The 26,177-nt window shown below is 38.1% G+C and overlaps 1 protein-coding gene across 3 annotated transcripts; it reads right to left on the reverse strand.

Moving 5' to 3' along the window:
* Positions 1 to 1,392: 1,392 nt before the first annotated feature.
* LOC148427659 (DENN domain-containing protein 2D-like) lies at positions 1,393 to 21,226 on the reverse strand. Of its 3 annotated transcripts, XM_088435903.1 has the most exons (17): positions 20,910 to 21,222; positions 19,631 to 19,694; positions 19,444 to 19,530; positions 19,265 to 19,330; positions 9,519 to 9,557; positions 9,145 to 9,237; positions 8,717 to 8,892; positions 7,455 to 7,567; positions 7,289 to 7,358; positions 7,140 to 7,217; positions 6,766 to 6,906; positions 3,764 to 3,912; positions 2,516 to 2,687; positions 2,357 to 2,407; positions 2,178 to 2,259; positions 1,854 to 2,099; positions 1,393 to 1,705 (listed from the first exon to the last, which is right to left on the reverse strand). In XM_088435903.1, exons 1-17 carry the CDS (start codon positions 20,934 to 20,936, stop codon positions 1,638 to 1,640), a joined length of 1,722 nt encoding a protein of 573 aa, XP_088292029.1. In that variant the 5' UTR covers positions 20,937 to 21,222; the 3' UTR covers positions 1,393 to 1,637. The 3 variants fall into 3 exon arrangements, with proteins under 3 accessions (XP_088292029.1, XP_088292021.1, XP_088292039.1); XM_088435895.1 differs by having other exon boundaries at positions 1,854 to 2,259; positions 20,910 to 21,226; XM_088435913.1 differs by lacking the exons at positions 19,265 to 19,330; positions 19,444 to 19,530; positions 19,631 to 19,694; positions 20,910 to 21,222 and adding an exon at positions 16,788 to 17,022 and having other exon boundaries at positions 1,854 to 2,259.
* Positions 21,227 to 26,177: the final 4,951 nt, after the last annotated feature.

Here is a 26,177-nt window from a genome sequence, read left to right on the forward strand (position 1 = left end):
TGGAGGGAAGAGCGGGTTCCATTAAATACCAGAAAATCCTGGAAGAAAACCACAGTATCTATTAATAAGAAGATGAAGCTGAAAAGAGGATGGCTGCTTCAACGGAATTCTAAAAATACTGCAAAAAATCCTTCATGGACTACCTCAAGTAAGGTGAGCTGAAGCTTTTTGGAATGACCTCCACTGTCTCTACGTAGACTTGTGTGACTTCTGGGTAGATTTGAAAACAACTGTGCATACACAAAAAGTCAAGAATATTGGAGAACTGGATGTCTTTTTTTGCAAAGTGGAACGTGGGAAAATCTTAAACATACAGTAGACTCCAGAGACCTGGCTAAAGAAAGCGTTGAGAAGCTGTGGTGTCTTCCAGACGGATTGTTAAGTACAGAAGGTACTGACACTTTTGGGTGCACCCACTTTTGGTTTTCCATTTTTGTAATCTTGTTCAGTTTATAAAATAAACATCAATGTTTCTGGATTACGCTTTTTATTTTTGAACTTGATACCAGGAGCGCTTTAACTGAATATTATTTTCTTCAATACAGTATGTGATTTTAGTGGACCACTGTACCTTTTTGACTTGTGTTTTCTTAAGGCTTTTTTTAACACCTAATTTTTCAGTTTACGACTTATTCTGGCTTTGTAATTTGAAATACTAAGTATCTTTTGAACATTGGCTTCAAATACCCCCCACCTCATTTTTCCTTCATTCATGTTAATCAACAGCTATTTCAATAACATACGAGATAATTTACAAATCAACATTTTGTTTTATTAGTCATGCAGTAGCTTCCCCTGCCAACTATGGCTAAAACACTACTAAATATTCTATCTTGCTTAAGCGTGACCGTTTAGTAATCGGTGAGGGGTTAGAAATGTGAAAATACATCATCTGGGTTCCCAGATTCAACTTTCCACGACCCGCACAGGGGCAGAACTGGTGGAAGAGAATTAGCACTAAGATTTGCTTGTTTCTTGTGCAACTCTGGATCATTGATGGTATTTCAGCCACATCCTGCACATGTGGTATTTGTTTTTCAGATGTGTAGTTGTGTGCCTGCAAACCGCACTACAAGTACATTTGCTTCTCACCCCTGATGCTTCCGTGTTTTTTTTCTTTCATGCTTGCGCTCTCATTTGGGGTTTGTAATATATTTCTTAGCCTTACCTATTGAGCCCTGCCTCCATTTTGGATGGAAGAGAGTGATGAAAATCCAGGGTCATAAGTGAGATGTACCACAAACGTGGAACTCGGTTAACACGAAATTTGCCTCTGTTGGAAATACCATCAAATCTTAAATATGTGGTAGTTTTCATGAGTAAATAAGTCAGCAAAGAAAAAAAAAAGGGAAAAGAAATGCCAAAAATGAAACATTCTGGATTGCTTCCTGATAGATTTTATGCAGATGGACTAGAAAAACAAGTCTTTATTGGAAATTATTTCCTCCAGAAATAGACTTTAAACCAGTGTGTTGACAAAGTAGGAACAATAACATATGTCATTTTTTGGGGGGCAAAAAATACACACATATACATATATATCTATATATCTATATATATCTGTATATATATCAGACAATGATAAAAACAGTGCAACATTCACTATGTACTCAACTATACACACTCAATGCGACTAACTAGTGTTTCTTGGACTTTTCCTTTTTCTTCTTGTTCTGGTATTCCACAATCTTTTTGTGAAATATTCCTACAGGGGAAAAACAAAAACTTCGTATTATTTTTACAACCAGGAAATGTACATTGAAGGTTACTATGCCAAGCTTCTTGGATCATTTCAGCAAATAAATGTTATTCAAACGGAATGCATTGAAACGAAGCCTCGTGAAGAGTCTTACCTTGTTGCGGTCCCGTCTGCTGTTGCTCCACTTCTTGGATGAACAGATCAAACATCTGAGTCTGGATGAACTTCTTGACAAAGTGTCGCGTGGTCTTTGACTCGATGGCTTTGTAGAAGCTCCTTTTCTCAAACACCCTTTGCTCTCCAGAAGGACCGCATTTCACATATGACATATAATGACCGACTGTTTTCACAAAGAACAACAGGAAGGCCTCCGATACCACACGGTTCAGATCTTCTGTCGCTGGAAGAGAAGGCACAATGTCTTGATGAATGAACGGTGAATTATAGGTACCACCTGTAAACACGATAGTTGACCTACACGAGCCCTCCTTTCTCTGACTGAGAGCCTCTCGGATTTCACTTTGGAGTTTGGGGGGGAGAATAGCGCGCTCATCACCGATCTGCAACAATTTCCCAGCTTTTCATTTTATTCGTGAAAGTTGAGCGCATTACTTAAAACGCGGTCGACAACAAATAAATCCAAAACTTGTATCTTACAGAGACAATGAAGGTTTCCTTTTTGTTCTCGGATAAATCTACTATCAGTAGCTGTGAAAACAGAAGAGTACAAGTGTCATTTCACTGATTCCATTACAACAACAACAGAACAACTGCTTTTGTCGATGAAAATGCAAAATATCATAGTGTCCAGCTCACATCACTTTGGTCGGTGACCAGGTCAAGCAGGCGTTTCTGTACACCCAGCAGGTATGGGGTAGGTGCCATCACAACATCGATTAGGATCTCTGGAACTATGGAGATAAAGGTGTGCTGCCAGGTAAAAGGATAAAGAAGGGCTGCGACTGCGTGAATGACCTGGGATAACGTGCTGCCAGGAAAAAGATCAAAGAGGAAAATATTACAAAAAAAAATATATTTTTTTTTTTCATTAACACACCACATTTGAAAAGGCAACAATGGTCGTCATTATCCTCAAATGTGGATCGTTTCAATGAGGAAAAAAATATTTTCGTTTAGTAATAATCAAATGCTAGTTTAAATTCTAACTTTGAAGAAGTCTGCAATGTGCTTCGTTGAGCAACGCTTGATATGATATTGATCTATCAATTTGCTGTGGTATAAACAGCATACTAGTAGCAACTAGCAAGCATTTGTTCATCAAGTTTAGACAGCACATTTTAGGAGTGCTCTTCGTGAACGTCGGGGGCTGTTTCCTTAAGTTTCCCCACGGGGGGTTTTCAGGCAAACAACTAGCAAAACTAGTTTTTCTGGTTTGTCTGTGTTACTCTGACAACAGCGCAGAGCAACAGTTTTGATATGCTGCACACAATATCAGGCTGTTCAGTTAAAACGTATTTAGCATTTCTTTTGATTCGTGGCAGCTTTTGCTTTTAAGGTTTCAAAGCAAATAGCGGTGTGAAAAAAATGACAATTTTCATACAGAAGTCAAAAACAAAGATGAGAAGAGATGAGATGTGATGAGATGTGATGAGATGAGAATCTGATGATTTGATGTTGTGTGTTTTTTTTCCCTAATAGTCGCTTGACGGACCAAATTTAAAGAAGCTACCTTTTCAACATTACAAGTCACACACCACTACTGCAATTTGAGTAAATGTGTCTAGCTGTCTATTTTGTTTGAGCGTCATAGAAAGAAAAAAAAACATGATTAATTACTTACAGTATTATTTCCCAGCATACCGATGGATAACTTTTTGAAATTAGAAAAGACAGCTATAGAATTTATCAATTGCACAAAGGGTTTCGTCAGATCAACGTTCGCTTGTACTTAGTAATATCTTAACGATAATTCAACCTCAAACACAGACGATTTTAACAAATTAGGTAATATTACTAATCAAGTTGAAAGATTTATATGAAGATGTTTGTGTGGAGTAAATCATAGGGGGGCGTTCAGTCGAGTACAAGGCAAGTGCATATTACCCCAACTCATCAGCAATGAAAACGATTCGTCTCTCAAGCACCGCTGCCGCAAACACCAGTAACACCTCCTCGTCTGTAAGGCACCCAAACAGCACTTCAAAGTTGACGTGTTCCAGCCAGGAGTCCAACGGTCGCGTCAGTCTGATAATCTGGGAAGGGAGGTGGCTACTGTCACTGATATGGCATGCTGCTAAATTGGCATTTCACTGACTTTCAATCGTCACCGAGGCCACTCTGTCATTTCCCATGACTGTGTTTATTCTCAGGGCAGCTGCAGGTCTTTTCTCTATTGTCATCATGTTATGAAAAACACATGCAAGATGCATATTTGGTTTTGAAGGTCTTCCGCCTTAGGTGTAGTAATTATAGCGCACTCATTGGCAAGCATCAGTGAATAACTGCAATGAGTGAGAGCTGCTGAAACATGGAACGTGGCCTCATGCTCATAGGCGCAAGTTGAGCAATGTAGGGCAGGTTGAGACATAACTCCGAACAAACACAGCCACCTTAAAGGTTGCGTACTCTCAAGTCATTACAACAGCTTAACCTCTCATTTGTGATAGATGCATGAAGACCATTTTGAGACTTACAAGACCAAAGGTTTTTATGAACCTAATTTGAAATTAGACCTGGGCCAGGGTTCGGCAATCTTTAACATTCAAACAGCCAATTTGACCCGGTTTTCACTGATAAGACAACACTGGGAGCCGCAAACACTTTACGACATCTGAAATGAAGATGTTAATATAGATGGGTGGGAGCGGTGGAATCAGTTCTGTGTTAGCAGCTTTTGTTCACCATGGTTTTACTTTTCATTAAAAGGAGCAAGCATACCGAACCAACGTCTGAATCCATCTATGGTCAGAAACAGGGGCATTAAGATGAGATCTATTCAGTGTTAAGAATTCATCAAGCGCTCCAGTTTGTATTGCTTACTTTTTTGTGTTATCCTTTTTTGCTGCTTTTAATCTGGACGGCCGCGCTGTATTTCCTGTTTACGTTCTCTGTTCATCATAGCCAAGGTTGTTACTTTCTCGATTTCAAGAAAAGAACTAGCGGACTGACCAAACCTTTGAGTCCATCCTCATTCACATGCGGGGGCACTAAGACGACATTTACTTTGTGTTTGCGCTCTTCAAGGGCTTTAGTTTTTAACGTTCAGTTATATCTTATTTTAAAAATCTGTGCTTATTATTTGGAAGGCCGCGCTAAACTTTTATTTTCTCTTTTTACCTTTCCAAAACTGACTGGCTGTCTTGCGTCACCTTTTTAAGTCCCAACACACTAAACACGTCCCGTAGTTGTCTCCCTATCACCTAATCATGCAAACTTCATTGACCGCAATTCAAACGCGTCGCTTGTTACTCCATCCATGTAGTTGATCTGAACCAAGCATTTTTTTTGTCTCTTCCCCAAACCACGGAAAGCCACAACATGAGAATGAAAGAGCCGCATGTGGCTCCGGAGGCACAGGTTGCTGACCCCTGGCCTGGGCGATATCTGGATATGTTCAATTACCGTATGTTTCTGACTATAAGTCATAATTTTTATCCATGATTTGAGACCTTCAAACCTGTCAAACTGCGAAGAGAATGAGACGGCATCAACCTACCAACCGCTGCTGTGGAGGAGTTGTTTAAACAAGGAAGCATGTATGATATGATGGAGAGTGATCAAGGAAGCGCATTGCACAAAATTCACCGCCCTTACGGATACAAAATGGGAAAGACTGGAGCCGAAGTCTCACCTGCATCAAGATAATGCCTCAAGCCAAAGGTAATGGACAGGGAATCTTTTTTTTTTTTTTTTTTTTTAATCAGAGATTTTATTTTTAGGCAAAATCTCCAAGCCCAACTTGAAATTTGATTTGAATCATTGCAACTAGAGAACATAATTAACTGAACTAATTATTGTCATTTTAATCTCACTTAAGAAAAAAATGTAGAAATGCCCGTTTATTTGTGATTACATTGTATTATTGTGACCAATCAAGTGTTCTCCAATTTGTTTTGTCATAGAACTTGTGCATTGTGTCTTGTTTGCTATCGGTAGCTGTGGCTGCAGGCGCAGCTGGCTGCTCTGCATGTATGTGGTGAGCTAAACTAGAACTGCTTCTGTGGTAAGCAAACTTCTTCTTACAAAGAATGCATATCCTTCTAGCTTTATCAAAGATGCCAACAGGGAGTTTTCTTCAAGTCAAATTTACCATTAATCTGGATGACAACATTCAAACGCTCTTCCGTTTTAACGTCTTCCTGCTGCTTCCACTGACCACAGCTTATGCCAAACACAGTGACAGCCAATCAGTGTCCTCTTGACTGAGATTGATCTTTATCTTCCAAGCCCCAAACAACTCAGGCACAAGAAGCCCGACGCATAAAATCAGATCTAATCAGCATACAGAAAGTGATATCAAAAATTAGAGTAACACGATAAAAAGACATACCACTTAGAATTACGACAGCAATTAATTGTTTGCAATTAAACTTATCTTGACACCTTTAATTCAAACATTTAAATAGAAGTCTGTGCACACCTGTCAAAGTTTGAAAGCACTTTTAATTCAGCCTAAATAGCTTAATTGCATTTTTTATCTGCATCAAAGGCACTTTAAATGGTAGGAGCGTGCTAACTTCCATTTAACACAGATGGAAATGTGATTGGTCCATTCTGAACAGTCACAATACCAGTTATAAGAGGATGTGCGCAACAGTGCGACCACATTATTTCCGTCATGTAATTTGACTTCCCCTCTTGAAAAGATTTAAATTGAGTTGGATGGCGAGCAGGTCACAATTGTGAAAAGAATGGAAAAAAATGCATCTGTCTCATTTATCAAATCACCAAAACCTAGCATTTGAACAAGAGTGTGTGGAGTTTTAATATCCACTGCATATTAGATTTTTAACATTAGGACAAATGTAATAATCACACTTCACACACTTACTGTAAGTACACAGATTTCAGATAACTGCTAGGGGAAGGCGTGGTATTGCTCTGACCTCAGTGCCCGACTCAGGAATGAAGCTTTTAATCTCCACAGTGTTTCCCGGAGCTGGGAACGGAGCCTCCCGCAGCTTCTGCATGAACGGGTAAATCATAGCCATGGAGATCTGCCGCCTCTTCTCCACCTCATCAAAAATCTGCTCACAAAGTCAAAAGAACAGTCATGAGACAAACTGACAGTAGATATTAGAAAAACACATGGACGGATAATGTGCTGGATTTGACATATCATTGGCTCTAGGCATACTTGAGCATGAAATCATGATACAATTGTGGCGCTATCAACTGAAAATTGAGGTATATTTGGAACGCAATTAGCGTTCATGAATTGTTTCTACTTTGTCTTTTGACAAACATGAGCTGAAGTCACCTTTGAAAACAGGCCAAAACAAGCCAAGCCGCTGATGATACAGTAGGCCTCAGGCGGACGAGCCCCCTTCCCACCAGGCTGCGTGTTGGAGAATGAAGTTGTTAAGCTAGATCATAACTACTTCCAGTTTATTCAGTCGACAGGCTAACCAGTAGACGCCTGCAGTATCCGTTTCTTCGGCTACCGTCAATCTCCGTTAACACAAAGGAGAAGGTCTCGCTGAAAACACGTGAGAAATGTTGTGTAACATCAAAGCAACTAAACTAAATAAACATTCGCAATTTACTGTCAGAGTTGGTGGGGTTAGAGTTGTACCTGTGATATTCCGTCAACGGGGCCCATTTGATACCCTCGGGGAAGCAGAAGAGCGTGATCGCCTTTAATGTTCGCTCCTCTTCCTCTTTCTGAAATTTGGCCATTCCATCCCTCTATAAACACACACATGACCACACAGGCATCCATATACTAATTCATTCATGTTGTCTTCTTTCACTGGGAAGCCAGTATTAGGAGTAGCGAGACAGAGCCTCACCATAACCAGCCGTCTGCATTTATTTATTTTTTTTATCCCCAATATGCACATGATTAGTATCGATCGGCCCTATGGAATCAGCTTGGTAACAAGTGGATATATGGCGACAATATGACGGGATAATATGACGAGATAAAATGTCTCATTTTACTGATATACAGTCCACTGGAAAACTGACAAAAATACAGTTTCTAAATCAAAGTTTAATTATGACTCATATTTTTTTGGTTATACAACAACAGTTAGGTTAAAATCAGGGCTGAAACTTTCAAACATTTTTAGAATCAATTATTCTATTATTTCATTGAATATTCAGATATTTTATTTTGCATAAAAGGGTAATACAAATATTTTTGGCCTGCAAGTATTGTTTGTTGACCAATTATTGTTGATTATTTGGTATTTTTAGTGAAAAAAAGACAACAAAAACAAATAACCAACAATTGAACAATATCACACGAAAGGGACTGTTTTTATTAACCTTTTGAAAATGACTCAGTTGCTGGTTTTCGGTCTGTTTTCCAAACTCAAAACAGAGATGTCTTATTTTGGTTGAACATAAAAGACAATCAGTCTGCTTTCACGAAAGACTACAAAAATCAACAAATAATAAAAGTTGAGAAATTCTGAAATTCAAAAATGTATACAATTAAAGAAAATGTATACAATTAAAAAATAATAAACAATTTAAACAAATTCTTATCAACTCCTGGTAATTGTCCTTGTATGTCAATCTTTTTCCAAATTTGTAAACGTAAATTTGTTGGCTCAATAGTAACTGCTCATTCACTGTTGTGAAGAAGAAAGAATTCATAGGTAATTTGAGTATGCCACATTTAGATCAGTCGACAAGATCTTTTTCCCCCTGTGTAGATTTCAACGTATTACACATGAATTAATGTATTCTGTAGCGATGGGATTTCATTAGTCTACCCCTCTACATGTCACAATGTGTCTCTCAATATTTATTTATATCGTATTCATGTTCAAAAAAGCTTATCATTCCAACCCAATTCAATTTATATACAATATTGGACAAACCGACCTTAGGGAATTGGTAGGTGATTTGAGGTTCGTAGCTGTTGGCATCTTTGTTCTTCTTGAGGCTGACCACCACCAAGTACTCGAAAAAGTATTGACCGCTGGCAAAACGTCGTTGTTTAGTTGCTTTGTCTTCTCCGATCAGGCCCAGTGGCTCTGGATGATCTTGGTCTTTCAATTCTTCAAAAACATTTGAAAATGGCACATTTCTTTATTTGGGATGAACTGCTTGATTGGTTCATGTAAGATAGCCATAATCATTTTGAAAAAGTTGAGCCTTCTCCCAAGGGCTTGTAAACCGTCTACACAGCATTATTTGTTTTAGGTTTTTGGTGCAAGATGGCGGTGTTGTATTATACCTGTAAATCCTACATAGGGGTAAGTCATCAATTAAAAAAAAAAAGAAATGACACATAATGACGGGACACGTACTATCTCTTTTGCCTTTACGGAAAGAAGACCACATGGCACTTAGCCTCTTGAGTGCTTTTGGTCGTCTGCTCCCATCTTCACCCGGGATGGTGCCTGTTGTGGAAATCATAGTTTATATATATATATATATATATATATATATATATATATATATATATATATAGAAAAAGTTTGTCATTAATTATTAATTAATGTCATTAATTGAGGGTGCGCCTTATAATCCGGTGCGCCTTATACATGGAAAAAGTTTGAAAATGTCATTAATTGAGGGTGTGCCTTATAACCCAGTGCGCCTCAAGTGCGGAAAATACGGTACATATGATCTATGTTTTGTAGTATATACTGTAAAATGTTTGGATGGATGAATGACTCACCAGCAACATCTGAGATTAAGCTACCTTTGGGTGGCTCGCCTAGAAAACACAGAAACCTCAGGTGAATTTCAGGCGGATTAAAAACGGCTTGTTTTGTTGCTTAACTGTCAGAGCATATTAATGCATCTGATATAATTATTATTAGACTAATATGGATTTTTCTAGGCTGATGTAGATGCAGCTTTTCTGGCAACAACAACAACAAAATACAGAGCATGTTTCCTTCTAATGCATTTCAATAGGTGTTAATTATTTTCAGATTTTTACTATTGAATTGCAGGGGTCAACAGTAAAGATATTATAGAAGACAAAAAAACAAAACAAAAAGAAAATCACCCCCCCCCCCAAAAAAAAAAAGAAAGGCAACAACAACAACAACAAAATACAGAGCATGTTTCCTTCTAATGCATTTCAATAGGTGTTAATTATTTTCAGATTTTTACTATTGAATTGCAGGGGTCAACAGTAAAGATATTATAGAAGACAAAAAAACAAAACAAAAAGAAAATCACCCCCCCCAAAAAAAAAGAAAGAATTTTTTTTTCAGTTCACAGAAGGCATTGGTAATAATTACAAGGACATTAATTCTTGTCATGTCTTTGTGCTATTTATTTATTTTATGGCACCAAAGGTTGTGCAAGTTAAAGGTCACAAACATTGAACTTGCAACGAATAAATGATAGACCAACAGAATATTAACTCACTCTGAGGTTGAGTTGGTTAAATTCCATTTACTTTGTTCAGCCAACATTGTTCATAATAAATAATAATGCTGAGCCAAAAAGAAGTAGAACAGACAAACTGTCGAAGTGCGTTAGGAAGGTCAATAGGGTAAAAGCAAAGAAGCTTTCTATATGGTTTGTGTGTTACGGCTCTGACAAGATTGATGGAGGCCAGCAGCGGGAGGTGATTCATTTTACCACTGACAAAAAACCTCAGTCGTAAAGAAGCACTGAATACATCACTACTAAGCGGGATAGTAACTTCAAGAGAGATTTGTGCTGTCTCCGTTAAAAGAAGCCTCTCCCGAGCTCTTCTGGGCCTTTCAATGTATATTGTTTCATTTCTGACTACAGTCAATACACATTCAGTGAGTGTGCATGAAGGTACAAGCAAGATTTTTTTTTTTTTTAGGGTTGCTGATTATTAATGTTCACAGGAGTTCCGTTCTAGCGTAGTATGTTTGGTTAATTGATGGGATTTTATTATCGAAGAATGTTTTTGGAGTCATGGCAACGTAGTACTTCACTGGTTTGTCCTAATAATTCTTCAAGTGTGCTTCAGTGTTGGCATGCTGCTGAAACATTTGTTTACTTCAGACTTCAGGGAAAGAATTTTCATACTTGTGATGTATTCACATCCCGTAGGATTACAACCAACCACCAACTCATACTTTAAATGGTAAAAAGACAACGTCCGACGTTGTTTTAAGGAGAACCAAAACAATTAATGTAGCTTTATAGCAAACAACAACCTAAAAGCTTTTAATGATGCTAAGAAGCATGTTTTCGGAATGTGGGAAGAAAACAGAGTACCCAGAGAAAACAAAATGCCTTTGAAGGAGAAAACTGAACACAAAAGAAAAATGTCCTGGAATATGTTCATTCACTGCAGATAAATACAAAATAACATTTTGCTGTGATTGAACTCGGCAGTTTATACCACTAGTCTGAAGGTGGGATATCCAATCCAATCAAGCGTAAAGCAATATATTTCAGAAAAAAGCAGTCAATCCTCCCAAATCCTCTAAAGGCGAATGAATACCCTCATCTATAGGAAAACTCTGGTCACGCGCAGAAACCTGAGTCTCTTCGACGAAACAAGCTCAAAATTATATCTGCAAGTAATCCAGTGACTACTAGTAATGTACAAATGTTGTTTGTTGACAGTGAGCTGATTCAGTGCGGGCTTTCCAATGAAGTGAAACTGCTCACATGAAATGGGTGGTGATGGCAAGAGATGACTCATTCCAAACAAGCGTCATCAAGCACAGACTACAACCTTAAACAAATGTTAACTATAGACACCTCCACAACATTTGAACTGTATTTCAATGGAAGGCAACGCGGAGCTCTATGCGGACAGCAAAGTCGGGTTGGGGGGGGGGGGGGGGGGGGGCAGTTTGGGGTAATATTTCATTGTAAAGTGCTATATGGTTGTTTCTAAAAAAAAAAAAAAAAAAACCTCCAGAGAGTTAAGTATGCGTGAATCACATCGGTGTGTGTATGCTCTTGGTACATGCTGTTTGATGTGTATGCTCCCGAGTGGGCATGGTTGCAGTCTAGTACTGAGGGAACACACACTGGGTGGGCATTGTGGTGTTTGATTGGTCAAACTTAATTTGGATGATTGAAACAAAGACTGTGTGAAGTTTAGCTTTTGCTTATTGTTTAAGTCTAAACTGTAGAGTCATGTTTAATAATGTTTTTCAGAAGCTTAAGTAGTTTTCTTTTTAATTATTTATTTATTTATTTATTTTATTTTTTGGTAGTAGGTCGACGGAGATTTAATTTCAGGGGAAGGGGGCAATAATGATGTGAGTAAGTGATGGACTGACGATTGACTGACATAGTGACAAACTGAGATTTACAATTTTAGGCTAGAAAAAAAATGGCGGACCGATGATTATGGATAGGGGGCAGGCCACTAACAACTGACGGTCCAGCAAAAAAATGTAAAATTCACACCTCTGGTTATTTGTATGCCCACACATAATATTTCAAATTCAACTCATCAAATCCAAAAGACTTACTTATATTTTTAAGTCCACATGTTCTATATGAGTATACAGTATAGTTTTTAAGTGTTTGGATAAAGGATGATCTAAAAATATCTGGTGTGATATTAATCAAGTGGTCAAGTGATTGATTACTTTAAGTAATTACTTTAGGTATTGAGGTAATTGATTACTCTGGTACTTTGGTACCTAAGGGTAATTGATTACCTACTTCAGGTACTAAAATATTAATGTAATTGATTACTATTTAATTCATATAGTACCAGCACTTTTTAGACCCTCCTTTGGCCAAACACTTGAAAAATATATGAAAAAGTACTTGGGATTGAATGGCTGCAAATAAAACAAAACAAATAAAAAACAGAAACAAAAATACACGTTTAGGCTTGAATGAGTTCTATAATATGTTCTATGCGGCCCCAATAGTGTAAACTCATATTCTGATTAATATTGCGTTACTGGAATGTCAGCAAAATTGACCTGCTTTTATTCAATTCAGAGGGCAGTCATTTTGGCACATGCCCTTGATTGAAAACAACCAATCACGGGGCTCAGCTGTTTTCCAAGTTTGGTCATAGATGTTCACTAGCTGAGGCAGGATTGGTTGTTCCCTGAAACCTAAGCAATTGTGGCGTCATTTTCATGCTACGGCCATTGAAAAGATGGAAGCCCCCTGAGATGGATATGAACTTTATTCTTGCTTAATTAATATTCATCAAAAACAATATTAAATCAGAATACTGCCTTTGTTTAGATGAGTGGGTCTGCGTAGAACGTATTGCAAAGAATGTCTTTGGTTTTACTTTCACTTTAAAATCTTGCAATGTTTTTGCTCTGTACAAGTCATTTTGTTTTGACTTCAGATTTCTTTTAAAATCGGGATAGTGCCAGTCATTTTGGTTGTGATAATTGTTGTTTTAAACTGTTCATAACCTTTCTTCTTTATTGGACACATACACAAATTACCAATAAAGAATGAAAAGCAGGTCACTCACGTTGGGACATTGTGTGAAATATAAATGTAAAAACCCTTAAATTAATCAGTTTAAAAATGAGGTATCTTGTCCATGTCATGTATTTATTGGAAAACATGGTAATAAGATTTTGCAAACCACTGTATTCTGTTTTTATTAACATTGTAAACAATATCTCGACTTTGCTGGAATTGGGGTTTGTAGTAGGGCTAGTGAAAGAAAAAAATCAGATGAGGTAACCATCACTGAATAATTTTGAACTGGGCATGATAAATTGCAGTGGCATTATGTAACATAACTCCGAATACAGCAAGGATTTCTCAAGTCTGAACTAAGTGGATCATCACCAATGGCAAAAAAAAAAGAAGGGAAAAAAAAGTCCTGTTTAACAGCCTAACACCCAGAGGCTCTGGAACAAGTCACAACAACGTGCTGACAATTCTAAAGGAGAGGGAATATCACAATCCAGAGCAAATCAGTCATAAAAAGACTGAAGTCACCTCACATGGCATTACTTCAATACCAATTAACAAAAAAAGAAAAACAATCTTTGTAATCAAGTGATATATCAAAAAGCTTTCCATAATTTTTCTTCATAACTTTTCATTTTGCATGTCAAAACATTCAATTGTTACACATAGAAATGAAGAAATTCACCTGGCTTTGCAGTTAAAAAAAAAAGCAACAATGAAGGAGGAACCAACAAATACCAGAGGCTCAAGCCTAACTCAATCACTTTAAGTTTATGGCAGCATTGTTGGTGAAATATAAAAACTTGTGTCGGCGTAAGTGCACGAAAACCTTGGAAGCAGAGTTTTTTATGACATTAAATTGAGCCCCTCGTTCATTATTTGTAGTCTTTTTGGCATATACACACATTCATAAACTCAACAGAACACGGATGCAGCATAACTTTGGACAAAATTAACTAGAGCTGTGTCGCGTGGAAAAGGAAAAATAACTACTCGGAGCGCGTTCAATGTTACACTGATGAAAATCTGAAACACACTGACCTTAACCCGCAACAAATATATAATCTAGGAATAAATATGAGGGAAATATGAAACATTTAGGAAGATGAGATTTATTCTGTTTAGCTATGGTTTTTACATTGTTGCCAAACTGTTGGCGTGACTTAAAGATGGTAACATAGAAAATACCAGAATTTTACGCTAAACTTAAGGGTGCGTAAAAAGCACAGGTTCGTCTTATATTTGGAGAATTACGCCATGCAGTATATCATTTTAATGGAAAGTGTCGAATTGGAATATACCAATTAAAAAAAAACTACAAACGAGAGGTTTATTCAGTGACTATATTCCAATCCCACGTTCTGATTCTGAAATAGATGTTAATCGTTGTAAAGAAGCAAGATCATAAACATGAAGCTTTGACACAGCATGTTTACATTGCATTGCACCTACAGTATTAGTGTCCAATCAGATTGCTCTGATATCACACCTTGCTTTTTTTTTTTTTTTTTTTAATATCGTGATATTGTGCTTAAAGATGGTTATCCACTATTTTGCCCTGCTTGAGGAGGACACGGAGACACGTTCACCAACAAATGAGTGCACTGAGTGAAATGACTCAGTCATCTTCAATGATTTAAAAATGGTCATCTATTTCTGAATAAAAAGCTAGGGTAAGTGAAACGTCACAAGATTTTTCATCACTGCACAGCTCTAGAGCTAGTTTTTTTTTTCTTTATTTGGCTTTTTGGGCCATAGATACAATGGAATACACAGGAGATATCCAATGCACAACAGTGAAACGCACCATCGGATGTTGTGAGAAGGCCAGCCAACGTTTCAAAATAAACCTTACCTTACCAAATAATGTATGCACATGAAACCTCAAGAACACTTTTATTTTGAAGCTCTCCCCAGAAGCATCTCACAACAATGATCACTTGACTTTCTAATGCACAAAATGTTCCTGTGATGTCGTGAGTAGCAACTATATTACACTGACATTTTATTGTACGGCACCTGTTGCCAGCGTCTAAAGCAAAAATTTGCTGCAAGATATCAGTTCAAGAGTGCCCCTGAGAGCACTTGGATTTTTTAATTGCCGAAAATGAGTGCACACTTTGATGCTAGCATCCTGGCAAGGGTTTGATACCGATCCAGCCTGTGTGGAGTTTGCGGGTTCTTCCCATGGTTTTCTCTGGGTACCCTCCCACAATCCCAAAAACATGTAATGTAGGTAGGTGTATTGGACATTCCAAATTGCCCTTAGGTGCATTTGTGAGGGTGATTGGTCGTTTGCTTCTGTGTGCCCTGCAAACGGCTGGCAAAAATTCAAGGTGTATCCCGCCGAATGCCCAAAAACAACTGGGATAGGCACCAGCACGCCAGTGAGGATAAGCGGTTAAGAAAATTGATGAATGGTTGAAAAACAAAATACTCAATAAAAGCAGCCCTACAGTAGAAATACAGCATGCTTTTATGTGTTTCAACTCACATGTGTGGCATTATTTTGGTTTTCCAGTTTCAGATAAACTGTAAAATATTGGCATATTAGAAAAACACAGTTTGTAAACACTGAGAAAAACTACACCAACCACTTAACCAACATGAACTGCACACTTTTTGTTCAACTTGCTAAGCTGCAGCTAAAAAATGAGCAGGAAATAAAAGTGATTCCAGTTTATGCTTACATTTGTATACAAAACTCTTTTGTCTCGTTCTTGTGAATTTAATCTTGTGAGAAATTCCGTCTCATGGAATTTGTGTCTTGTCCCATCCCTACAAATCATATATGTCCCACGTAAAATTGAGAGTATGAGCTGCTTTTTGAAAGTGAGTATAATCTTCTTATGATATTTTTTTTGGAACTATTATACAGGGAAATGTATAAACTGTACAACCTGTGACTGCATTTGATGTCACTTCAACTTTGACCTCAATAATGTTATTTTAAATAAAATTGAATATTCTGAAATGTCACATTTTTGCATTAATATTACAGTATGGCAAATTTCATCCTGATGTCATTTACTTCTGATTAATATTGTGTTACTGGAATGTCGCAGCACAAGAAAATTTGCAATTACCATAAATTGCTTAGTATCTAAATTGTATATTTTTCAGATAAAGGCATTATTCGTGCTAATACTTACTTTAATCATGACTCAAACGACTGCGTTTTCGTATAGAGACGAGGGGAGTCGAGCGGCTCGACGCGTGCAGATTCCGTTTGCGTCGCTATTTAGAACAGAACTCGGTCGTAAAACGAGAACCACTATGTTTTGCAGTTTGTATATTTTACGGTATCTGTCTTGATTATATTTACCAGTAATACACATAGCGAAAGCATAGTTTGTAATATAAACGGATGAGATGTGTCTTTAAAACCCTAAAAGTAATCTATAGCTAAGACGCCGAACTAAATTTCTTGTTGGCCACATCAACAGATAAAGGTGGCGTTCAGCTCATTTTTTTTGGCCTACTGCGGCTTTATGTTTTAGTAGTTATTTTGTTTTGTTTTGCACAAGCGCTGACAAAGAGAAAGAGAAAGCAATCATATCAACAGCATTAGTTTGTATCAACTTACTCCATCTGCTTCTGAAGTTCGTCAGATGGCGTCCTGTACGTCTTCTTGTTACCGTTTCACTCATCGCTGCTTCACTCCTTTGCGACAAATTTTGAGTGGTATTTTGCATAGAAGGGACTAAACCAAAGTAAGTACCGCATGTTCTCCATTCCGGTTCACGTCAAAGTTCACAATCATGGTTGTGAGTGTGCGTACTGTATCTCGCCGCCTCGTGTAGCATTTGGGCTCAAGCGGTGTTGCCTTCACAATCAACCTGCTGCTGTGGGATTTCTCACAATCAGCCACCAAATGACCTTGGTACAGGTGCAGCGGGTACCGTTTGAAATTGACCGGTACTGTTTGAAATCGACTTGGCCGCTTTTTTTTTTAAGTTCCTACAGCTTAAACACAAAAGTGAAAGGCGCAGCACACGCACTGCAGTGATGGGAAGTCCCTTTATTTAAGTTCATTTCCAGGACTCGGTACTTTTTAAGTATTTCCTCCACCCCTCACTTTTCTGTAGCCGCTTATCATTTTTAGGGTCGCAGGTGCCTATCCCAGCTGTCTATAGGCAGTAAGTGGAGGACCCTCTGAACTGATTGCCAGCCAATTGCAGGTTACAAGAGACAAACAACCATTCACGCACTCTATCACACCTAAGGCCAATTTAGCGTGTCCAATTCATCTAAGTATTCATTTTACTTACAAATTTTACTACAACATTTGAAAACATTTGACATTTACTTTGTACTGCAATTGTAAAAGCTTTTTGTAAAAGCTATTTTTTTCAAAAATCGCAGATGATAACGAACTAAAAAGAAAGGCACGTCATGAGTAGAAAACCACGTCATGGTGGAACTCTTGATTAATTTCTATTTGGAAACCTTAAAGGTGGACAAAAAATAACATCGACATGTAGGAATTAAGAAAAGCAAGGTATTTCCCATCTATCGTCTTCCTTAAGACTGCTAGTTCTTGTTAGCTACAAGAATGATCCAATTCATATGTACTGATTCTCTTGTGTCAGGCTAAAAAAAACACACATTTCTCAGTCCAAACATAATACAGTAATTCAGCAATTGCTGTTTGTCAATTCATAACATTAGCAAAGCTATTAATTTGTTTTCAAACTGCATAAACGTCAAGCTAACACTAGCTTGATGTTAAACAATATTGGTTTGTTTTGTGTGTGTGTGTTTTTTTTAAAGCTATCCAAGCTATTTCTCTAGAACATTAATGCATTTCAGTCTGCAAATGAATTGAATTGTAAAACGTGCCTTTGCACTGTAAAGGTAGAATGCAGTGCACCATGTGAGAAACAAACAATGACCTTAAAACCAAGGTACAATACATACCAAACAGTGATTTTTGGCATACCTTGACACGCTCAGTGATTATGCATTTATTCATGTGGTTTCAATCGTTATAAATTGTCCCCTGAGGGCAACTATAACAATGTGACTGATGACAATGAGTTTGACAGCCCTGCTTGAAATATTCTGTATAGGTGAGGATGTGTGTGTGAACGATTGCTTAAAGTGACAATATGTAAGATTTAGATCGTTTTTCATTAAAAACGAATACATTAAATGATTATAAATGTCAAAAACGTGCAAAAAAAGGTGTTCTTAACGACCAACAGTATGTTTAAACTATAATTGTAGGTTTAGTTACGATTTAATCATATCACATGATGGGGTGGCACTCCTCCGGAGGTTGCCATGTCTGTTATAGCCACGGACAGCCGGTGGGGGATGGTATAGCTGCATTTACCGTAATGCCCCTGTAAAGTTCCTACGGGTGAATGCGAAAAATTACACATTATCCATCCGTTTTCTATAGCCGCTTATCCTCACTAAGGTAGCAGGCTTGCTGGTGCCTATCCCAGTTGTCTATGGGCAGTAGGCGGGGGACACCCTGGACTGGTTGCCAGTCAATGGCAGGGCACACCGGGACGAACAACCATTCACACACCCAATCACACTTAAGCACAATTTATTTTGTCCAATACACCTGCCATGCATGTTTTTAGAGTGCGGGAGCAAGCTGGAGTGCCCGAGGGGAACCCACATGCAATCGGTAAAGACCAGAGCCAGCTGGAATTGAACTCGGGTCCTTTAACTGTGAGGCAGACGTGCTAATCACACAACCACCGAGTCCCCTATACTGAAGCCAATTTCTCATGTTCACAACAGATGTGTAATTCACAACAAACATGACCTGCTTCCCATTGAAAAGTGAAAATTCAAGGTGTTCATGGTTGAATTTGTTGATTTCATACTCAAATTTGTTGGTGGTGATGCACCATTGACACTTTCATACCGCCCTCCTGCAAAATCTGTGCAATAAGAGTAAAGATTTACATTTAGACTCTTGACCGTGAGCGGCAGACGGACGAATCACAAGCTTCACCAACACTCTGTTGTCAACTATCAGACTAAAAAACATTTATGTGTTCAGTTGATTGTCTGAAAAAGTGCCAGATAATTTTGGTTTACCTGTTTTATTGATTTGCACCTGAGTCCTTTGCAATTGTGAAGCAGCAGCTCCATCTTGAAATGTCCCTATGAAATTTAAGAAAAAAAATACCATTCAAGAATTTGAAAGCACTTGATCCTAGTGGTCTTTACGAAGATGGTATTATTTTGTGTTGTAGAAAAGAGATAATGGCATTGACCTCTTCTTGAGAACTCTCTAGCTGATGCAAAAGACCATGCACCTCTTTGCCGTGAGACTCCATCTTCATCAATATTGGTGTTCCTTTCTACAAGGAAGAGCTACCATCAGATGAAACTGGATTTTCTTGATGTGCGAAAAATTGTGTGCAGTGACCTGTACAGTCAGTGGTTCCCTCACAAGCTCACTTTTAATGCGCAAAGATGACAAGCTGAAGCTCCTCCTCCGGTTTCGGGGCAATTGCCCAGTGTTCTATAAGAACATAGAAAAAAAAGATAATATGGTGATTTATGTGTATATGGAAAAAAAACAACACATGGCAATATTTTACATACAGCCAATGGTAAACCCTCTGTGAAATGTCATAAAATGAGTCAAAAGTCCACTTAAATTGATTTCTATAGCCCATAATCACAAAAAAGGGCTTCACAGGTCCACCATATACCCTGATCTAAACTCACGGAATGGCAAGAAAAATACACACTCACACACACACACACACACACACACACACACACACACACACACACACACACACAACAATCAAACAAAAAACACCCATGGTTAAAACAATAAAAAAAGAGATATCTACTGTTATCCCAAAACAGGACACTTTATGTTTAATATTTTTCTGTGGACAAAAATTGATTTATAATTATTTATTTTCTGGACCAATACAAATGGTTTGAAAGGGTATAAAGTTTAATACAATTTTGTAGTTATTACATTTAAGCCAGTTGGATAAGAACCAATGATTTAAACCAGGGGTGTCACACCCAGTTGATTCATGGGCCAAACTGTACTTCTATTTTCTGACAGAAACTATGAATGTGAAGTCCTTTCAATTTTAGATGTGATTGTCACATATATACCGAGTTTTGAGATCAGAGGTCAATAAAAACTGTTCCAAGGAGGGAATGGTTACAAAAAATGCTTGTTGTTTTCACAAAACCCTTTTTAAAGTTGAAGATAACTTGCAAATTAGCTAGAACCTTAGAGTCATATAAAATGATGTGGCGGGCTGGATTTGGCCTTGAGTTTGACACTTGTGATTTAAATAAATACATGATTTAAGTGGACCAATTTCCAGTTACTCTCTGAGACAGATAATGTTATTCTATATTCATTCAATTATGTTCCTAATATGTTGTCTAAGATGTTGTTTGTTCAAGTCATTAGTATTGCAAAAAAAAAAAAATGACAGAGTATGCGGATTCTATTGCTATGAGGACTCAGCGCCAGTCTCAACCTCTGACATGTTTTTGAGTCGTCCACCTATCCACAACCCTCTCTGGTGCAAAATCAAGACTGCGCTACTGCTGCTTTTTTTCTGTATTGTGTGAAATTTGAGTTGGGTGCTGAAATGTCAAGGGTTCAGATCCTTAACCCATAACAGATTGAATTTAGGGCAGCTGAGAGCAAACCTAGCTCAATTCAAACAGCAAAGTGTGCGGCACTAAAACTCACCTCCCGTGCGTGCTGTGATGTTTCCATATCTGAGCTGCTTCAAGAGAGTCATCAAGAGGATCCAAATGTAAATACTGTCATAGACCTGTTACACGTGTTCTTTGCCGAAACACAGAATACATTGTTCTTTTCCGCAAAATGCAGGCAACGGTGCGCCTGCTATTAAGTACACACATATGAGGAAGTGCACTTGTTGCCGTTGTTGGACTTCAGCATCAAGCTGGGATTTCCTTTTTCACTGTTAAGTCAAAGTACAGTGATTAGTAAATCCGTTGAGGCAGGGCTAGTCCGTGGTGAACAATTATTGTTGCCCGACTGGTTTAACTGACTTGAGGCAGGCACAATGAAGTGCCCACAATGAAGTACAACACATAAAAGAGCTTGGGTAAAGTAGAGGGTTTCTCCCTGCCTTGGGCACACCTGGGCCGGTACAGCTCAAAAGAAAAACAAAACAGGTGTACGACTGCAGAGATCTGTCTGGATGAGGATGCATCAGACAGGCTTGGATGGAGGCAATTGATTCGCTGTGGCGATTCCTGAAGGGAAAGGCCAAAGGGAGAATAAACGTCAATAAAGATGATTCTGATCAAAACCAGTTTGCAATAAAAAAAACACAAACAAGCACATACGTGTGATGATTCAAATAAAATAAATACATATCTTTATTTGCTGATATTTTTAAAAACGAAATAAAGTGGAGAGTGATTACTGTATGTTTCAGTTTTGACCAGCACAGGGCAGCATAGAGCTGCATTCAAAAGCATTGGTTATTCATCAATTTTCAACTTGAAGTAATAAACATAATGTAGTCTTTTATCAAAATGGGTTGTCTATCCATCCATCCCCACTACACAAAGTCTGAGACCTTGCCCATAAAGCTTAGGTGAGTTTGGGGTTAAAGGGACACTTGAATGGGTCAAGCATCGGCACATATCATAGGATGGAGAACATAAATGCCTACGCTAAAATTATACCTCAGTAAAAACTCAGAATGAGTTTTTGTGTGTCAGCTTCTAACAAATTGTGGGACTCGCCCACATTTAGAAGAATCAGTGTGATTCCAGTCAAAGTCACTGAAGGGATAAGGCAAACATTTTAATGTCTCCTTGCTTGTTTTTCCTATGTTCATTTGTCATCTAAAACAGTGAGCAATTGCCACCGAAATTCATATGCACATTACCACAGCGGTCCACTTCAACTTGTGAGCAATACAAAAACGTTCAGCACAATATTTTGGATAATTTTCTTCAGCAAATGTTAGTTCAGATGAGGAAAAAAAAAACATCATCAGGTGATGAATCTTGGAGAAGGCCCCGAAGACATCTCCGTTGGACAGAGTGAGTTTCTCGGGTGACAAAGTGACTGAGGAGAGGGAAGTCTGAACTTTGCCGCTAAAGCTGCTGATCCTGCTACCTGACCTCGGAAAAGCATGAGAAAGATAATGGATGGATGGAAATATTTTTGATCGTTTTTATATTTTTACACATCGAAGTGGACAAGTGAAAGGAATGAGCGTGCGAATTCAGGTGGCGATTAGTCACAGTTTTCAGAAAACTCGGAACTAGGAATTTGATCTAAAACCAGCCATCGGCACAGCATATGCCTTACAGAAAAGTAACGTGATGCGGACTGCCACCGTTCATCGGAGGCTACAGAGGAGCAAAGCTGATTTGTCCATTCCAAGAAGATGCACCTCCGTTGTGCGGGGCCAATGTTTGCTCGTTAAGCGGCTGTTTGAGTGAGGCCATGTCCAAATAGTAAGCTGTTACAAGCTTCAGTTGTCTTCACAAAATTCTAATGTTGCATTTTGAAAAAAACAGCACATCCACACGCAACTACGTTGAGGATGCACACACACTCATATAAAGATGTCCACGTTTGATAATGATAGATCCCTGGTTTATGATATTAGTGGCCATGTATGTACAATGGTTTTGAATGGGCAAATTTCGTCCTGTTAATTCCAGCACGTCAAAGGGAAAAGGGAGGCGGGGAGGGTGTTAGGGGAGTTTTTGAAATTGTTAATATTTTACTGATTCCCCCCAAACAAATTGCAATCAAACTAAAGCTATATTCCTGATAATAAAATACATAAAGTTTACTGGCTTGACCTCATTGCCATCAACCACAGTTCCGACGAACAGCACATTCCTCACATCACTCGGTCTATTCAGTCATTTAACAACATAGCCGGCCCCATTGCGTGCATTCGTGTGAGAGAGAGCCACGCAATCTGGACCTCGGAGAAACAGGTCATAAACAACACGAAACATGTAGCTTGCATCTAATCACAAAGTCCTTGCCCTAAATGTTCGATTTATCTGTGACGTGTATTGCTGGTGTGATTTCAGCATGATGAAACATTGTTTGTCACATCATGTTTTGCAGATAGCTCATTAAGGCTAAACTGCTAACACAGTACAGGACATTAGTAACAATAATTAGATAGCGATAAATACATTAAAAATCACATATGGCGGCATTTCATGAATAAGGGCTTGTACAGTATCTGTCACTCTCTCGTGGATGACAGGCAGTCCAACTCAGCACCTATGCACACAAGTTTCTCTACGCATGAGGAGTCATTTTATTTTTAGGCGGCCTCCCCAGCACATGACAGCAAATATGGGAGTGAGCCTGATACTACAGACCTACAGAAAATCTGAAACATCTTCTTCCATACATGATCTTCACTCTCCTCCCAAATGACATTTTATCATTACATTAGTTCGTGTTTTTTATTTTGAAAAAAAAAAAATCTATCCATCAGCAATCCACACGTGCAGGTGTTATGATTCCTACTTTTTATATATTTTTCCAATTACTTGGCCAATCTAAAGTGTGAAAATGCCTTGCTCTTGCAATTGCAATTTTTGGATTCTCCTTGAAAAGAGATGGTATTTTAATTTTTATTTTTAGATGCGACGATTCCATCCGACACCAGGGATATACAGTAAAACTATGGCATCCGGGAACTAACATTTTGCAATATAACAATCCTATTTGCAACATTTATTATACTTTCCCATTACAGAGTGGAAATGGAAATAAAGAATGACATAAAACTTTTGTGATCCAACCTATTTTTTAGTGTACACTTTTATGTTCAATTGGTCTCAGCAAGACAGTAAAGTTAATAATCTATCCAACATGATACCATTTAGTTCCCTCCAGAGTCCAACTCTCAGGCAACCATTTGAATGAATCCTTAAATTCTTATGTCATTCTCAGCAGTAAAAACTAAGATTTTGTCCATACTTATTTGTTACCTGAATGATTTTTCATGGCAAATATATTTAAAAACACATTTGCGACTTGTTGTTTATTGAAAATGACTTCACACAGATTCAGAGCTCAGAAAATATCCAATCACAACTCAGCTTGTGAACGTCACCTAGCCAAATCCAGAAAACAGGTGAGTTGTGATTATTTCAGATATGAGCACATAACTTTCAGGTGACAGAAGGTGGAAAAAATGTTTTTAAAGACATCAATTATACTTGAAAAATTATTTAAATTAAGTGTAGACAAAATGTTACGTTTTCAATGCTGTAAATTGCAAAAAGAGTGAATTATTGTTTTAATTTTGTGCCAGTGAGATGGCCTCCAACTCTTTGTTGCGAGGTCAATGCTATCGTAATAATCCCTTTAAACACTGGCTTCATATATTGTGTCAGTGCACCATCTCCCTTATAAGTAAATGTCTTCTCTATCAGGAAAACAAGGTTTCCTCATTTTCTCCAGTTACTTGCATGTGTAAATATTGGCAAGATCATCAGGTAAGGAAACTCGCAAAAATGCCAGTTGGACAAGAAATACCTAAAATTGCATTTGGAAAATTGAACAGCCCGATCTTTTTTCATGGCTGACAGGACCAGCACGATGTAAATTTAAGACACACAACAGGTGCAGTGAATCACGTGAAACAAACACAAAGTGTTCCCTGATATTAGAGTGGCATGAAGACACATAGACATCACGTCCTGACGAAGACATTCCCCACTGCCTTTGTGTTATTGGTGGCTTCATCTCATCTTTCTCAACCCATTGTTGAAACAAAAGTGAGCAGGTGGTTGGAGGATGGTTTTTCCCACTGGCTGAACCATTTGTGTATCCTGCAGATAAGGAATTTCGGAGCTACACCACAGACAAGACAGGACTGGACGAGTATTCTCTCGTCTCACTATGAGGGACAAAATGTGAACGCATCGACGTTAAATTGCTCTCTTTGTAAATGTTATTAATATGGAGCAGAATACGTCCTTGAAGCGATGCTGATACGACAGACACCCACAAAGCGGTTGATCTAAAATACAGCTCACAGCTACAGCTGATTTGATCGTTGTTTATCATATGATTCTCTCGTTCTCAGGCTCATGGGAATTGTGGATTTAAATTTTTGTTACATTTTTACTTTGAACGTAACTTGGGAAGAAAGGGACATACTATCTTCTCTGGTCTCATCAAACCAACACTGAAAATTGTGTTCCTTCATTATGGACCTAGGTCTCCCCTCGCTTGAATGGAAGCTTTTCTAATCATGATTTTAAATCACACCACACCCTCTTATAGTTCATATTTTTTCTGTTAGTTGTACGTCACAGCAAGTAGTAAAATCAAATAATTACTGTCACAGTTGAAGCAATATTTTCATAGTTAAAATTTTAACCTCTTGCATGCTTTCTGTATGCTAAAAAAAGATCTGTTTTTTATGCATCAGGCCTCTTGTGGTAGAATTGTTGGTGCTTTGGACGAAAAAAAGTCAATCACACCCTGAAGTGGTCACTGTTTGGCTATCATGGTGTCTGACATAACCCGATAGGCTCCTGTTGTGGGTGGAAGGGCAGAAGGAAGACACGAAAATAAAAAAAGCAACATTGGGTGATGGAATGGTGAATGTAACTTTAAAAACGCCCTGGTGGCAATTTTGATAAAGGTGGATTTATTTGCATTCTTTGCTTACCACGGAAGCAGCTCAAGTTTAGCCTACTACATGAATGCAAAGCACCCAACTGTGAGTGCAGTCACAGCTAATAATAGCAACAAAGACACAAATGTAGCCAGCCATAGCCAAGCTCTATGACAAACTCAATTGGAGAGCACCCCACATTTGAACATGTTTGTGACAGACATGATGGACGATGTTTTATTTGAATGTTTTTTTCTCATTGTTTGGTGTTTGACAAAACCCAAAACCAAAGCATTCCTTCTGATGGTTGAAACTAACAGTTGCGGCCAGCACTTGGTAAATAGCAAAAGGAAAATAGA

Source organism: Hippichthys cyanospilos, chromosome 2 (assembly GCF_059441005.1).
Source record: "Hippichthys cyanospilos isolate Australia breed blue-spotted pipefish chromosome 2, RoL_Hcya_1.0, whole genome shotgun sequence".
Taxonomy (NCBI): Eukaryota; Metazoa; Chordata; class Actinopteri; order Syngnathiformes; family Syngnathidae; genus Hippichthys; species Hippichthys cyanospilos.